General features: G+C 36.7%; 1 protein-coding gene across 1 annotated transcript; it reads left to right on the top strand.

The window, feature by feature from the left end:
* Nucleotides 1-4,532: 4,532 nt before the first annotated feature.
* Nucleotides 4,533-11,049, top strand: MLANA (melan-A). The gene is made up of 4 exons (XM_066339974.1): nt 4,533-4,606; nt 7,108-7,204; nt 9,277-9,378; nt 10,337-11,049. The coding sequence occupies exons 1-4, from the start codon at nt 4,533-4,535 to the stop codon at nt 10,403-10,405; spliced, it is 342 nt and encodes a 113-aa protein (XP_066196071.1). The 3' UTR covers nt 10,406-11,049.
* The last annotated feature ends 5,553 nt before the right edge of the window (nt 11,050-16,602 follow it).

The raw sequence follows: 16,602 nt of genomic DNA, 5'->3' as shown, positions 1-16,602 counted from the left end.
AGCCAAGCCATCTTCTGCCTCACCTGCTCAACTTCTGACATTTGGGAATTGCATCCTTCTGTGCCCTTAGAGGGCTGTTTAAAATGTGACCAGAACTGACAGACAAGTGGAGGCATTTTCCCAGGCTACCTTTACTGACTGATTCCTTGAGGAGCCTGAAGTCTGCTACCCTTATGTCCAGAGCTCAAGTACTCAGTGTTTGTATTCGTTTTGGAACTGCTTTTACTTTAGCTGCAGCTGAAGTAAAATATTTCAAGTTAAATTTCACTGGACTATTACTACAGATTACTTAGAATCATAGAATCACCAAAGTTGGAAAAGACCTTTAAAGTCAAGTCCCGCCATCCACCCAGCACTGCCACTGCCACCTCTAAATCCAAACCACATCACCCAGTGCCAGGTCCCATAAAACATCTAAAACATCTTTAGGGATGGTGACTCTACCACCTCCCTGAGCAACCTATTCAAAAGGACTCATTTGATCCAAGTTCTAAGAAAGTAGTCAGTGTTGACTATACTAATTTCCTTCAAGAGATGGATTCAGAGGCCTAAATCAGTAGCCCACCTGTAAGGAGTTTCTCACACCAAAACAGTTAGCAAATTACTGGTGGAAACAGGATTGGGAGCTGTAGAAAGCAATGCCATTCTCTTGAATCCAAGTATGGCCTCCTGAAATTACATGCCTGGGAAGTCATAACTCAACCTCACCTTGATGGCACCCAACTGCATCCAAAAGTTTTTCACCTATGGTTGATCATCCTGCATCTAATGAAGAAAAGTCTCACAAATCTGAACACTTCCCTGGGCTCAGAACCTCCAGTTTACTGCAGACAAAGTAGAAGCAAAGGAAAACTGCCAGAAAGCTGTTCAAACATTTTTCTTTAGAAAAACATGGTAGTAACAAAAAGTGCAAAAAAAGTAACAAAAACATGGAATAACAAAAACACCACTGTAATCATGGCATCCTTTTGGCACAGCTTCTACAGGATTAAGACTACCATTCCTTCTTTACTCTAAGATTCCGAGATGCAGCAGAGGGAGGTGGGTCTGACAGTAAGGATCACAGCCTCATTTTGGAAATTACTTGAGGAGGAAGATTGTGTCATGAACCAGGCTTTCAGGATGAATATATTTATGAATGAACTGAAAGGGATGTAATGGTAACAGATTTAGCAGTGAAATACCTGTGAGTTTATACTGAATTTCCCACAAAGCTCAAAACTAAAGTCTTTACTAAATCAGGTGTCAAGGTAATTGTGGGGTTTTTTTTGCTCTGTGTGCTACAGGAAGCCTCAAATGTCAGAGAAAAATAATTATTAATTAAAAGAAGTTAATTAATGAAAATCCCAGGATCATGTCTTAGAAAGATGGAATCATAGTGTCAACAGCACAAAAACAACAAACAGCTATTCTTTTTCAAAGGTCAGGCCTGTTATTTTCAGTTACACCAGAAGAATGCATTTTCGATCTTTCACCAAGATTCATCAGAGTGTCCTGGATTTGCCACAGGTTTGGCTATCAGAAAAAAAACTGGGTTACTTTGGGGTTTCTCCAAAGCACACCTCTTCCATCCTCTTCTTCTGAAAAGTTGCCTTTGAAAAGGTAACACTTTTGCAATCCATGTCAATTCCAGTGACTTTACACTGATAGAGTTATCAGCACTACATCAGAGAAATAAGATTTTGTAAAAAGTTTGATATCAGAAGCAGGATGTGGTGTTTCACCCCCTCATCCATCTAACCCCTCAATAGCAGCATTCTGCATTTACATTCCAGATGGCACCACAGATTCATGACAAAGTTGTTGGTTTTATCCCTTCCTTGCTAAACTGCTAACAAGAGATTCATTCAGAACACATAATATTCAAGCAGTTGACATTTTACCCTACAGCTCACTTGAGCCAAGTAAGGGTCAGAGACTGGTTTTTGCTACACGAAGCAATCACATGGATTTCCTTTATTAGTGTTTTGATTCTCACAAGATCAAGCAGTGCCCTTCAGTTATCATCCTCTTCCAGACATGAAGCTTTTGTAAAGGAACACACATGACTTGATAATGAACTTTACAACTATTTTAGAGTGCACAAGGGCTGGCATGCTTCTTAGGAACTTGACAGACTGTGAGAGTGTCCCCTTACAGTTTTACACACATGATATTTACAGAAACTCCCCTGCACCTCTTTCACCTTTGAAATTCCTGTTGAGTTCACCTGGGTTAACTTGCCCAAATTAGCAAGTTTATGCTCCTCACTGTTCATTCTTCCTGTACCCTTTATTCTCCCCTCTGCAAAAACTGTGTTGCTTCAAAATTTAATGGGTATAGCAAAGCCAACTAGATCCTTCTGGCACTAATCACAGAACGACTGAGTTTGGAGGCCACCTCTGGAGGTCCTGTGGTCTAATCCCCTGCTACAGCAGAGCCACTTGGAGCTGGTTATCCACGACTGACTGTGTCCAGATGGCTTTTGCAGATCTCCAATAGGGGAGACTCGACAAACTCTCTGAGATATCTGTGCCAGTGCCCAGTCACCCTCACAGAAAAAAGGGTTTTCAAGATGTTCAGAGGCCAGCCTGTGTTTCAGTCTGTGCTCACTGCCTCTGGCCCAGTCACTAGGCACTACAATGGAAAAATATATAAAGACAGGTCAGATTTTTACCATAATTAGGAAAAATACAAAAGCACCTCCCCACTAGCTAAAAAATACCAGTGTTAATTCTTTTCATCTAACTTCCTAAAGAAATGGATGCTGGTCACTCACATTATCTGTTCTTTTCTATTTTATTTTGAGTCTCTCAGCCATTTTCACCATATTTAGAGCCTAGTGCACAGTTTCAAAGACAAATGCAAACTTAAAAGCGCTTAATCCTTCAAAATTAAAAAAATCTGTAGAAGGACAGAGAGGCTCAGATTAATGATTCACTAGCACAAATGAATTCATTAGGAGAAGCAGAAGAACATGGTTCTTTTATGTCCTTGCTCTTTTGGCAGTAACTAACTGCTGGTGTATCACATATCCAGGCTTCTGAATCAATCAGAGACTGCCATTTCTCACCTGACCTTGTAAATTGAATTACTACAGTGTTAGCACAGGCAAAGGCCAGGCTTCATTAGTTCTGCAGCCCATGGGACAGACCCTCTTTTTGTTGCAGCATTTGCTTCTCAGTATAGAATTAAACTGTATTTAACTTAATCAAGACACTTATGTCACAAGGTAATGAGTTTTGGTCCACATATACTAGTTTTCAGAGTGTTAAAATGGTGCATAAAAAAAGCTACAGCAAATACATGCAAAAATTCCAGTCCTCTGTAACAAAATCGGCAGATTTAGATCAAAACATGTTTGCATCTAGAAAGTGTCTGCCCACTTTAGAAACTTGGACAGGTAAAAAGGTATTGGGCTGTCTCTCAGAACACATGTAATTAATCAAGAAACAACAGATTTTTCTGCTGCTTTTTAAGAGGGAAGGATGCAGAAGAAAACGAGAAGTTGTTTCCTTGCCCCTTTCATGCTAATTAATGCATTCAGAAGCTGTACTGAAAGGAATTTAAACTCGTGATAGTCATAAGAGGACAGATCAAAGGAGAAAAAACCAGACCAAGTCAAAGAAAGCTCATATGCCTTCAGTTAACAGACAGAATACACATCTCAAGGAGGTAAGATTTATTTTTTTTTGTTTGTTTTACACAAAATTTTTAGCTTTGTTTAAAAATTATGCTTTAGAAGAGGCTTGACTGTCTCTAAACTCAAAATGTTTTCTTTCCTTGGCAAGAATACTGTTCAGTAAAGTCATTGTGTTTTATAATTTATCTGTATAGGGGAGGTAGTTAGTGGGATACTATCAAGTAGGATCTGTTGTGCTCTTCACATGACAGAAACATGATTACGTGTGAATTTCTTCTTCACTATATTTCATGGATTAGATTTTTAACTGTTCAGACAACTATGATTATCACCTTAAGACTGGCAATAAAGATTGTAATACGGATTCCCTACACACTGGAGTTTAGATTGTCAGCAGACATAAATCAGTATTCCCATCTGAAATTCAACAGATCTCTGAGAGTCTCCAGTGACTGAAAATCTGTCCTCTGAGTGTTTACAGGGAATAACTGAATAAAAAAACAATTACCTGTAAGAACAATATTAGTTTTTCTTCTCAATAGTTTTTCTTGTCCAGGTAATTTTTTTCTATATTCTAGATCTTGCTTCAGAAGTTTGCCATCCCTTGGTACCTAAACAGAGCAGATCAAATTCTCCAAACTCTGTTACTCAGTTGCAAACATCCTGATATCAGTGGTGATACTAACACGTAGACTGTAGTTGTGGTTTTGAGCTTTACCTTAAACTGGGACAGTTGCATGTGTATATGGATCTACTTGATTCTGGAGATGTCAGATTATCCTGCCTCTCTAAAGTGCTCCTGTTAAAACAAAGAAGCCAAAAATATTATGCTTTAAAGGTAACAAATTATTTAACACACTGACACACTGTGTTTCTACCATATAGGTTTGAGCAGGACCAACCTCACAAAATGCCCAGAAGATATAACCACCTGGATGGCAACTATTTCAGAGGCAAAGGACACATCTATTTTGCAGCAGAAGAGTAAGCATAAATCAAAACCTATGTTAGCATGTAAGCTGGTGAAAGAATTTGCATTGAAAGAAAAAAAGAAAATTGTATCAAAAAGAGTCACTGTTGTACATAGATGGAGTGCCTTTTAACTATCTTATAGTTCTCGCTAATGCTTGTCACAGTGCAATCTTAGAGAGCCCTCAATGTTCAGAAAAATCAGAATTGCATAATTCAAGAATCTAGAGTTAAATCATATGATCACAAGTCTTTAGCCTTTACCAGGTTTATTGAGGCTTATTTAAAATTTACTTTTGAGGCTGTTGTAAGGTGATCTGTATTCTAAATCTCTAGATTCACAAACATATCTTGGGAAGCTCCAAGGGATGTTGTCTCATTCTCTGCTCCCAGAAAAATGGTTTAAAAAGACTGAAAGACATCAATGCCATGCAAATGTGACTCCCAAATTGTTTGTCTTTGAATTACAATAAAATATGTTTGGTCTGGGATTATGGGAGACACCATCCAACTGGTGATGTTTTATTACATAAGACAAGTAATTCCAGTGTGCTTGGGATATCTGTATGTCTAATCCAAATTACGCTACTGGTACTGGCTCACTGGGCCCCAAACTTAATGACTTGTTGCAAACAACTTCTACTGCAAGATACTTGGTTCTTCATCAGCTCTGGCAAAAAGAATAAATAAAGGGGAAAGCTCTCTAATAGTCCATCCAAATCAGTGCAGCTCTTAAAAATAAAATTAAAAAAAAAAAGAAAAAAAAGCTGGCTAGTCGTGTTTCAGCACTTGAAACTTGCTATGCTCACCTTTATGCTGTGAGTTCTAGTGGCTGCACCTGTAAGTAGTTTTTCTAGACATGCAAAAGTGACACTCTCCTTCCAATACCAGAAATGTTCTAGATATTAGCCCAGATTCCTAGCAGCACAACTTCAGCTTTAACTGGAATTGCTAGAAATAACATACACACTTTCCATACTAGCCTCTGAATGGTTAGGGAAGGAGTTTGACAATGAACGTGCAGTCACAAGTACCAGCTCTAGAACTGACATACGTTCTGGGGGCATACAGGCTAATAGACATCTAAAGCAACACAGCATGTGACAAACAGAAAGTCTAAAAATGTAGAGAGGGCACCAGCTGCCTGGAGAAGTAGTCCCTCCAAGTTGGAACTGTGCTGGCGAGAGTAGCAAAACCAGTGGAGCCATCTCACAACTTTGCCTCTATCAGAAAGTGACTGCTGTGAGCACTGTTCTTGGGTTAAACAGGCCTGCAGGCCACACAAAGTCTTCAAGGGGTGGTAGCAACTTACAAGATCCATGTACATGGGAAAAGAAAATCCCTTTGTCTCCAAGGGGCTTCATGTTTCAAATAGCACACAGGAAGTTCAGATAAAAAAGCAGCCTGTTGTGCCACACAAATCTGCTTGCATCCTTTCAAGCTTTCTAATTCACAAGAAAATACTCCTTCATGAAACTTGAGGTTATGAAAATGACAGCAAATAGATATAAAAACTCTCTGGTAAGTCACACAGCACCACTACTCAGTCCAAATGAAAAAGCCTGGGGTAATTGCTGCAAAGCAACTAGGCCTAAGATCTACAGAAGTATGTTGGAATGGGTTTATCCTGATTCTCATAGTAATTTTTTCCCCATACTCTTTTCCCTTTAATAATTTCATATATTCTTCTGCTTCTGAACAAGCAAAGAACAAAAGAAAAAAAGGGGGAGGGAAATGGATTTGATATCTCTCAACAGGGAGGATATTAACCCTAAAGGAAGGGGTTTTGTGACTAGAGAATTTGAAATTACTTTGTCAGCTTGCTTTTTGACATAGAGGGGAACTGTGCTGCTTCTGCCAAGTCCCTATTGAGCAGTGGGAAGGATGTTTTACAGCACAGTTTGCAAAGCATATTTTCCCTACAATGACCCAGTGACACATCAATACTGCGCCTAGTATATTATGCAAGAACTAAATCCTTATAGAGCTCTTTATGAATAATTCAAAGTTTCTTAGTCATGTTTTAAGGTTGTAATGTGTTTTATGTATCAAAAAAAACCACTTCTGTCATTAGAAGTTGTTGCAATATGATGCAATTAGGATACATTTCAAATACTTGCTGCCTAGAGAAATTTAGCAAATAAACATGAGCTGCATTATTGCAGATGTGGCATTTAATTTATTTCACATTCAATTGCAATATCACAATGCTGTGATTTGCTATATTTACAAACAGGTATGTTTTAGGAAACAGTAGTCATTGGTAGATAATTATAATTATTTTCAAAGAAATATATATTTAAAATATTTAAAAACTTTGTAGAGAAATTAGCTAATAGCTACATCTACAGAAACTGGCTGAAGTTATTGATACTTGACTATTTTCTGAGGTAAGTTCTGCTCTATGCCTTCCTCTGATAAAAGGACACTGACACAAACTTTTGGTATAACAGTCCTGCTCACAGCAGGATCCATCTAGTTGTGGTGCAAATTATTTTGTTTTGCTTTCCCAACAGAGCTCTGGGTATTGGACTTTTCATTTTGGTGCTGGCAATTTTACTTGCCTTTGGCTGCTGGTATTACAAAAGACGCAGTGGCTACAAAAGTCTGCGGGTAAGCAGCAGATCATTTTCTCCATGCTATTATTTTGACAACGTATTTCCTTGATTTGCATTACATTAAAGCAGAAAACATCAAATCAGTAACAGGACACCATTATCTCAAGCAGTATTTACACTGACATGTCGCAGACAAACCACACAATATGAAACACAACTTGCCCTGAAGATCTTGCCAGTCAAAGGGGCAAGAGGAACCAGAAGCAAAGGGACAGGAAACTAGTTGCCCAATTTTGCACAACACATCAATAAAAAAAATATTTGTGGGAAGCATTCTGTTTATATTTACACAAAACAAAGAGATGTTCTTTGTCTCTTCATTTAAATAAACGTAATACATTCACATTTATGATTCAATAAATCATAAGATTTACCCCTAAATAATGGCAGATATGATTCGAGTAAATCTAGGAAGCAGAGAATAACTGTTACAAGTAGGTAAATATGCTCACATATGGGTGATGTGTGATTCATCCATATAAAATTTCACTTGCAGTTTTAAGATTTACCAAAAAAAAGTGGGATGGGTTTGAGATTTGTTTTCTTAAGACTACTTAAAAAATATTTTCATCTGTGTCTTCTTTGAAAATATTTTTTAAAAAGGTAGAATCCTTCTTCTAACATCTGTTGTTAGAAGTACCAAAGCTTTATTTTTGAAGTTTTGCTCCCTCTCCTATGAAAGGGAGGTATTTTTTAATTCTTTAAAGAGAAAGCTTCTTATGGTTTAACCTCAGACAGCAATTAAAGCAATAAAGCATTAATTAATTATGTAGACACTTGCTTACTTCCCACCGCCACCTTGGTGTGGAGGAGAACTGGAAAGAACAGGTGAACTTTACAGGTTGAGATAATAGCAGCTGAAAAATTGAAACAAAATATGATCAACTATCTACTACTACTAATCATAATAATGAAAATGAGAGAAAGAGAGCAGTAAACCCGCAAAGGAACTAGTCATGCCCAATACTGTTTCTCACCACCCCCAACTGATGTCCATCTTGTTCCTGAGCAGCAATCAGCCCCTCCCAACCAAATCTGTTATTTATATACTGAGTGTATATAAATACACTCAGGGTGTGGAATATCCCTTTGGCTAGTCCAGGTTAGGCGTCCCAGCCATGAGCAGTCCCAGTTTCTTGTGCACCCGCTCTGTGGCAGAGCATGAGTCACTGATAAGTCCTTGACCTAGAGCAAGAGCTTCTGAACAAAACCAAATCATCACTGTGTTATCAGCATTAGTCTCATAATGAATCCAAAACAAAGCACTGCACCAGCTGTTTAAAAGAAAATGAACTCTACTCCAGCTGAAACCAGAACAAATCTTTATCCAAATATATGTTTTACAGTATATTTTATCCTAATATTATGAAGAATATGTAAAGTAACTATTTGGGACTAAAAAACCCAGCAAAGCTCTCATCAAAGTCAGCAAATCCATTTCCTTGCTGTTTCCGGTAACTTTGTCCCATTCTCTTTCTATCCAAGTATACAGTTTATCTATCCAATACACATATCAACTGGCAGAATATTTAAAACCCAAACTTTCATAGTGAAATGTTGCAAAGGTGAAGGTAATACTTAAAAAATCCCTTCAAAATTCAAACCAAATTCCTGCTTTGTATAAAACATAATCTGTTTTTTAATTCCTTCTCTTCACAGACTGCTACTTTCTGGTTTTGAAAATCATATTTTTCTTAGGGTATTTTTGGCTAGGGGACAACTGGTACAGAAAGTGTACAATCGAAAACAAAAAGGCTGGGAACTAAGAAAGAAATGGGTGGCATAAAGAAGAGGAGGCATTTGGGTAGATAAGGTCTAAGTTCCTACATCAATCTGGGACCTAAAAAATGTGATACTTATTTTTCTGGCAATGTAAGTGGATTACCAAGAGGGAGAGCATATGTATCAGCAGAGACAGCAAAAAGTGTTAGGTAAGGTATCTTTCTTACCTGCATTGTGTCCCAGATTCTAATACATTCTGTATATTGTGCTGTCAAATTTTGCTCCAGCTTCACACAGTCTCTTCTTCCTGTCACTTTCCCCATATTTCTTTATCATCTGTCACAGAGCAAAAGCTCTAGTATGAGCACAATACAAAACGTGGTCGGTGGAGGAGAAATACCAGACTCCAAAATGGCTCTGCAGGACTACAGAGACTTTAATTCTGTGGTAAGTTGCAACCCAAAATCTCACTTAAAACTGAGTAAGACAAGGGGTGACAATATTGTTAAACAAGCACTTTATGATTTCTCCCTCGGCGTATTCTCTCATACTTTGAGTCTTCAATGCCTCAGTATCAACTTAGAAAATAGTATTTGAAAAAAAATGTACTGTGAGAAATTAAAAAAAATTAAATCTACTATTTAGAATGCTTATTTTAAAAGTTATTGTCTTCAATTTACATTTATCCTTAAATTGTATGATCATTTTGCAATCTATTAGAATGATGCAACACTTGAATGCTGAAATATACTGAAAAACCCCAAACATCTCCCTAATTGATTTTCTACCATTCTGACGGACAACAAATGGATTGTGTCTGGTATACTATACTCTCACAAGCATTATCAGGGAACATTATAAAATATCAACATAATAGGTCTTCTAATCATTATAGAAAGATGAACATTTAAACTTTCAGTTTCCAAAAAGGTAAATTAAGTGATAAGTATATATAAATGGGTGTGTTTAAATTGCTTTAGAATTGAGAAGAGGCTAACTTCGAACAATTTTAAATAAGCTACTCAAATTTTTACCTTTAGAAATAAGACACCATTCCTGCATCAAGACTCTTAAAGAAAAGCTTCAATATGTGTCTGAATTATCAAGCTAAAAACACCCCATATATATCAGAAAAATATTCCTGCCTTTATAACACCAAAAATTCTCTCTTTGGATAAGAAATAGCAATAAAGTGAATCTGATGCAAAATCAGAAAACATATACCAAAAAAGTAACCTTAAACAATAGACACAATGAAGAAATTCAGCTTCTTTAAGTCGTAGAACTGTATCTAATATGGTGGTAAATAGCTTGCTGCCTTTTTAACATCATTCTCTTGTCATTTTTCTTTTAAATTAACTGGGATTTTTTTTTTGATCTTTCACACTGATTTTCCTTACCATAGGTACCTGATGCTCCACCAGCTTATTACAAAATTGCAACAGATCAGTTACCACCACCTTATTCACCATGACAACATGAAATTTGAAACCCTAAACATACTGATTCTATTTCTTCATGTTCGCTCTTTATTTCCTGTATATGCTTAACTTTCTTAAAGCTAAAATCATACAAAAGAAAACAACATGTTTTCATTAGCAGTTGCTGAGACGTATTCCTGCTTAATTTACAGAACTGGTCCTTGAAATGCCTTAATAAATCTGAATGTGCTTTTGTTTTAAGCTTTTCACGTCTTGTGGTCAGATTAATACATTATGGTCTGGTTATCTTGAATCCTTCATAGGTCTACACAGATCTATAATCACACACTATTCAGTATGAATCAGAGTAAAATGTAACGGCGCCTTTGTTTTCACTTTCCTCATTTAGTTTCCCTTTCTTTAAAACATGATTTAAAAACCCAGAAGCCCAATAAAAACAATAACAACAAAAACCACAAACCAAAAAAACACACCAAAAAACTAAAACAACCCCCCCCCAGCCATTCCTTAGAGTGTGGTGTAAAAGAATCTTGTCACAAAATGAACCATTTGACTATATGTCCTCTTACAGATTGTTTTCCACACCAGCAGTTTTAAAACTAACTTCCAAAAAGTGACTATGTTTTACAACACAATTATACCTCATATCACTTGTTTATGTACCTGTAATGAATTAATTCCTTATGAAATATGATCTAGGCAATCTAGGAGTTTCTGCTTGGAGTCCATACTACTTCATACTGTGAATGGATATAATGACATCATTTTCTTGTGGCAGACATGTGAGAGAACAAAAGAACTTTGTAAATATAAAGATTTACATGTAATTTCTTTCTAATATGATGAAACTGTATAAGTAAATGCATGAAAGAAACATGCTTATTGAAGAACACAGAAGACAGAAGACTCCTGGATGTTAATGTTTCCCAGCTTGCCAGAACATGTAGTTATTGTTTACTCAGCCTTTTTGTTATTGCTTTCTTGCCAGATTATTACTTAAGATTATATGCAGATGAATAAATTTATACACAAGGCCTGATATCTCACAGCAGGAGGCAGCTAAAACAGTACAACATTCATTAAAACCAAAAGCAGTTACAGAAGAAAACATTTCATGAAGCAATTATTAACCACTGTTAGTAAAGAATTCAGTTCTTTGTCACCAAATATCCAAATAAAAACATCTTAAAAAAAAAGGTTTCAACAGAAGGCACAGTTACTTGCCTAACATAAACTCCACATATGTTGATAAATAATAAAATAGGTTTAAAAAAAAGTTTCTTTTGTAATAAAAATATTTATATAATACTTGATACAAATTTTATATATATTAGTAAAATTTTTGGAGGGTAATAAGTATCAGTAATTGCTGTGAAAGGTTATAACCCATCCATACATTTTTATAAATTTAGTTGATATATTTATTTAGAAACTTAGAGATATATTTTATCCTAAAAAGCTGTCTTCCCTGTGTCATTTCCAGTATCTGCCTGTCAGGAAAAAACTGTGGAATTATTCAGCAACAGGAAGAGGAATACACAGGAAAACATAAAAAAATGCCATCTTATAGCTAGTAAGCGCTAGAGATGTAGAACACAATGGCTGACTGAGTTTCTTGCACGACTGATAAGCTAAAGCTTGAGGATGATATCTTTAGCAACTCAGCACTCTGCATTTTTCTCCTCTAGGGCAACATCCTTTCAAAAGACTGTGTAGTGCTACAGTGGAATAGAACTGACATACACAGTCATTTTCTCATGTCTGAGATAAAAATCAATTAAAAAAAAAGAGGTTATTTATTATGAAGAAGTGAAGTGCTTCGATTTCAAAAAGCTTTACTTGATTGCACACATTTTTAGTAGTGTAAAAATGAAATACATTACCGGATATTGCAAAAGCTCATGAGGAAGTTAACACTCATTAAGTAGAAATATTAATTTCTTTGTGGAACTATGTATGGCCAAATTATTAAAACTCCTCAGGAGCCAGAACTGGAACAATTAAACGTTGAACTGAATTTATAGATACATAAGGATACATAGGATAGATAATTTATAGATACATAAGGATAAATAAGCCCTATTGGAAACCTATCCTTAGTTTTCACAAAGTCCTCTCCTTTTTCCTCCTGGTGGAGTATTTTTGATTTATAGACACAGTTAGACAATGGTCTCAGATTAAGGTGGATTAAAATAACAGCATGAAATAGAGCTTCACAGAGCACTCAAATAGTTCTAAACTTCATCACTCATGCTCACTGCCATTCTAAATTCCATTTTCCAAATCTGGCTCTATACCAGTGATGGTACATTGCAGAGTCTGGCTGCTGACACACTAAAAATAAAAACAACTGATACAGGACAGGTCAGACCTCGAAAACAAGAGATCTGTAATTGCTAAATCTTGCATGATTGAATAACTGGTACTTTCTGTATTACACTCAGTAACACTACACTTTATCAAAGACTAGTTAAAACATTCCAGGACATCTCTTCATTTAAAGAGAAATGCACAGAAATGTTTCAACTCCCATACATGGAGAACATGGTATAGGGTGTTCAACCTTCTTGGAAAGTCTTTCTGATTAGACAGTTATATCACCCCAGAGCAGCAACTGATCACCAAAATTTAGATTCATAGTTTCTTTAGTTTGGTTGTGTATGTAACAGAGAGGATAAAAAAGGCAAAGACCTTCTGCTCATCTGGTTTTTACCCCCTTTCCAATCAGGCTGCTATCAGATGCCTTGTATTTCAACTATAATTTTTAACAAACATGATATTTGTGCTTCATTTTCTTCCATCACAAAAAGCTAATGAACAAATTCACAGGCAATTTGAGTTTTTTCCCAGGATGCTGATAAGAGATGGCTGGTCATAGCTGAAGAATTAAAGCTCTGCTTGCTGCTTATCTGCACTATCAGAGCAGCAGACACACTGTTACTAAAGCTTACCTGTACAAGAGGATCTCAGGAGCTTCTCCACAGCTATGCATGGAACCCTTACATAGATGCAACAAATACTTCAAAAACAGACCCCTTGCTAATGCAGTGTATTTTGGTCAGATTGGTAAATTAGAATGGCAATAGCAGTTACACTGTCTGTGTTTGGTATGATGCTGTTGGATCATCAACTTTTTAATGCAGTAACAAGCTGCAACGTAGCCTTCAAAGCTACTGAACAAAGGTAAAATGCAGCAGGTCCTAATGAGTTCAATCTTCCCGGCATACTGCACGAGGTAGCAAAACAGTCTCTTGAACCAAGAGCCAAAGAGTATAGTCTATACATGTCAGAGGGTTATCATAAAAGAAAGTACCACAAACTTTCCACAGGAAGCACTTGCTTTTTTAGAGTCTTACCAGTCTAGTGTAAATGACTGGCGTTTGCAGCTGGTTGCTAGGAGAATCTAGTGGTATTCACCTCAGCAATGTTTTGGCTTAACACCTGCTACAGATGGGGATGTAAGTATATTATCTTGGCCATAAATACTGTATTAATATTAGCCATATTGCTTATAATTTTTCAGTGAAATACTTTGATTCATGTTTATGTCTAATATTGATAGAATATCCATTACTTTATTGGTGTTAAGTCCATGTATTCACATGACATAAGAGTACACTTTCTGCCTTTAAAAACAAACTTATTTTCACTTCTTATGTAAAGGAAAAGGCTAATGAGGTTTTTTTGTCTTTGGAGAAGTAGCATTTATGCAATTGTACTTTTGTGTTGACTGCATATTAAACTGTGTAACAAGGTTGAAAGGTTATTGTGTGTTCATGTCATGTCATTAAACATATTTTACTTCCCATTAGAGCTGAAAAGGTCTTGAAAATTTCCTGTGTGGACACAGATCTACACTGAACTTTACATGTGGTAATAAAGGTAAACCAGCAACAATATAAAGTTTAAAAAGTTATCTACAGGTATTACCTATTCATCCCATATAAGCTGCCAGTTAAAATTCAGCACCTGTGCCCTTTTTGGAATTGACCCTCCATATTTTGCATCCTTAGAGAACCTCAAATTTTTGCTTAACTTCCTTTATGCAAAAAGTCCTTGGCTCAAAGGCAGCAGCCTTAGATTTCTAATGAACAGACTGAACTATTGCTTACCTTGCTGCCAAAATGTAGCTCTTCTAGATGTTTTGTCCATGTAGATTTTACTCTTGGGCCAATAAAAAAGACTACATTTTTGGAGGTAGTGGAGTTCCTAACTGCCTTGTACTCACAGCAATATGAAGAAGAAAGGCTCATCCGTCTCATTCTTATCCACCATGAACTATGTCTCAAATCCCACTGGATGCCATCTCTCACACTAGAACTGATTGCCCAGAGAGGTTGTGGAGTCTCCATCACTGGAAATATTCAAGAACCATCTGGATGCAATGCTGTGCAATGTGCTCTGGGGTGATCCTGCTTGAGCAGGGAGACTGGACCTGGTGACCTGCTGTGGTCCCTTCCAACCTGACCCATACTCTGCTTCTGTGATTCTATGACATTTATTCAGCAAAAAAAGAACCAGATACTACCTGGGCCGTATTTAACTAGAAAAAAAAACGCAGAATGTATAATCCACTGTGGCAACACTATTGACATTAAATGTCACAAATATTATTGACATGAAATGTTACAGTTATTGCCTTCTCTTGTTTCCCCAGAAAGCTCTTCCCATGGGATAGCTGCAAACTCCAGTCTTGGTGGATTCACATGGGTGAAAACCTGAACAATGCTTAAACAGCACATGTGCCTTCACATTTCCAAACCATTGGAGTATAGCTTCAATTAGATGTTTGGACCACATGTTTTATTTGCAGCTTACATCACATAAGTTCAAACCAGTACAAAACAGAGTGATGGACTAATATAAATACTTCAGTCTTTCAATACTAATTTTGTAAAGTCTTTTCAACTCCACCAGCTTCCATCTTGGGGTGGGAGAAACAGAATTCTCTGCTGCACGTTTGCTATGTTCTCCGCATTCACAGAAAAGCAGCCTTCCTTCTTCACAGTTCTTTTTTTTTTTTTTTTTTTTTTTCATTTACCTTAGCATCATCTTGTAGATATAAGGAGAAAGATCTGACTAATTTTTTTTTAAGAATAATTTTCTTATTATTACAACAAGGTGTCATCTTCCAAGTTCTATCAATTTGTCCTTTCCCACTCACCTTGGCAAAACTAATTGATTTCTATTTCTCCTAGCACCATGTACACCTCATTGCTTCTGACACTCTGGACCAAAAGAGTGGCCGTTTTTACACATAGCTCAGTGCTAGATTTGATTCTGCAGTTGTTTGCAGGAGGAACTTTAGGATTGTCATCTGGATGCCATAAAAAAGAAAAACCTTAGAACTGCTTCAGGATTTGCATTTAAACAAAAAAAGCATATGCTAAGTGTGAATATTCCCTGTAGAGAAATCATTGCAAGGATTCAGGTGTCAGATGTCTACCTTGCTATAAATTACTACTATTTCTCTATCTCCAGGAAACTCAGCCTGAACATTTTTGGTATCTACACAGATTTAAGGACCTTGTCTTGATTACATTCATAATACCCAGGATATGCAGTCCACATGATCTTCACTTCCTGGATTTTGGGTCCAGCAACGATTTCAGTCAACTCCTCATTCAAACCTTCTGCTATTTAACAGGATTCATGCACCTTTTCTACCACCTCTTATAATGGAGAAGCAGGTTTTTGCATTTATATCAGTTTTTTTCACTTTGAGTCCCTGAATTACTGCTCACATTTTTCCAGTACCTGATTCTTAGACTGCAAAATCTGCCCTTTCACATCACAGACAAGCTCACGCTGAGCTCACATAATTCTCCTGGAATTACTGTTGAAGGCTCTGTATACATACTGGGAAAATTAGCTTATACTTGATCTATTTCTTAATTCTTTCTACTAAGCATTCTCTACTGGCCACTACAGTGAGTGAAACACTAAGTCCATGTACATGGACAGGACTATTGCACCAGCATCACTTGCATTTCATGTGCCTAAGTAAGAAATTAACTTTCAGACATAGGCTCTTTTTTAAAAAAATGTATTTGTTTTCCATCAGTTTCTTAGGCCATGGAGGAGGCAAATACTTCAGACAGGCCTCTCCCACTTTTTGTTCTTCTATGATTACATTGCAAAAAGCACTCTACTTGCAAGAACAATATTTTGAAGGCATAACATGTAGCTGAAGTACTGTCCAGACAAGCCTCAAACAAACTGCGGTAAT

This window comes from Sylvia atricapilla, chromosome Z, assembly GCF_009819655.1.
Source record: "Sylvia atricapilla isolate bSylAtr1 chromosome Z, bSylAtr1.pri, whole genome shotgun sequence".
NCBI lineage: Eukaryota > Metazoa > Chordata > Aves > Passeriformes > Sylviidae > Sylvia > Sylvia atricapilla.
This window is presented reverse-complemented; position numbering and strand designations above follow the sequence as displayed.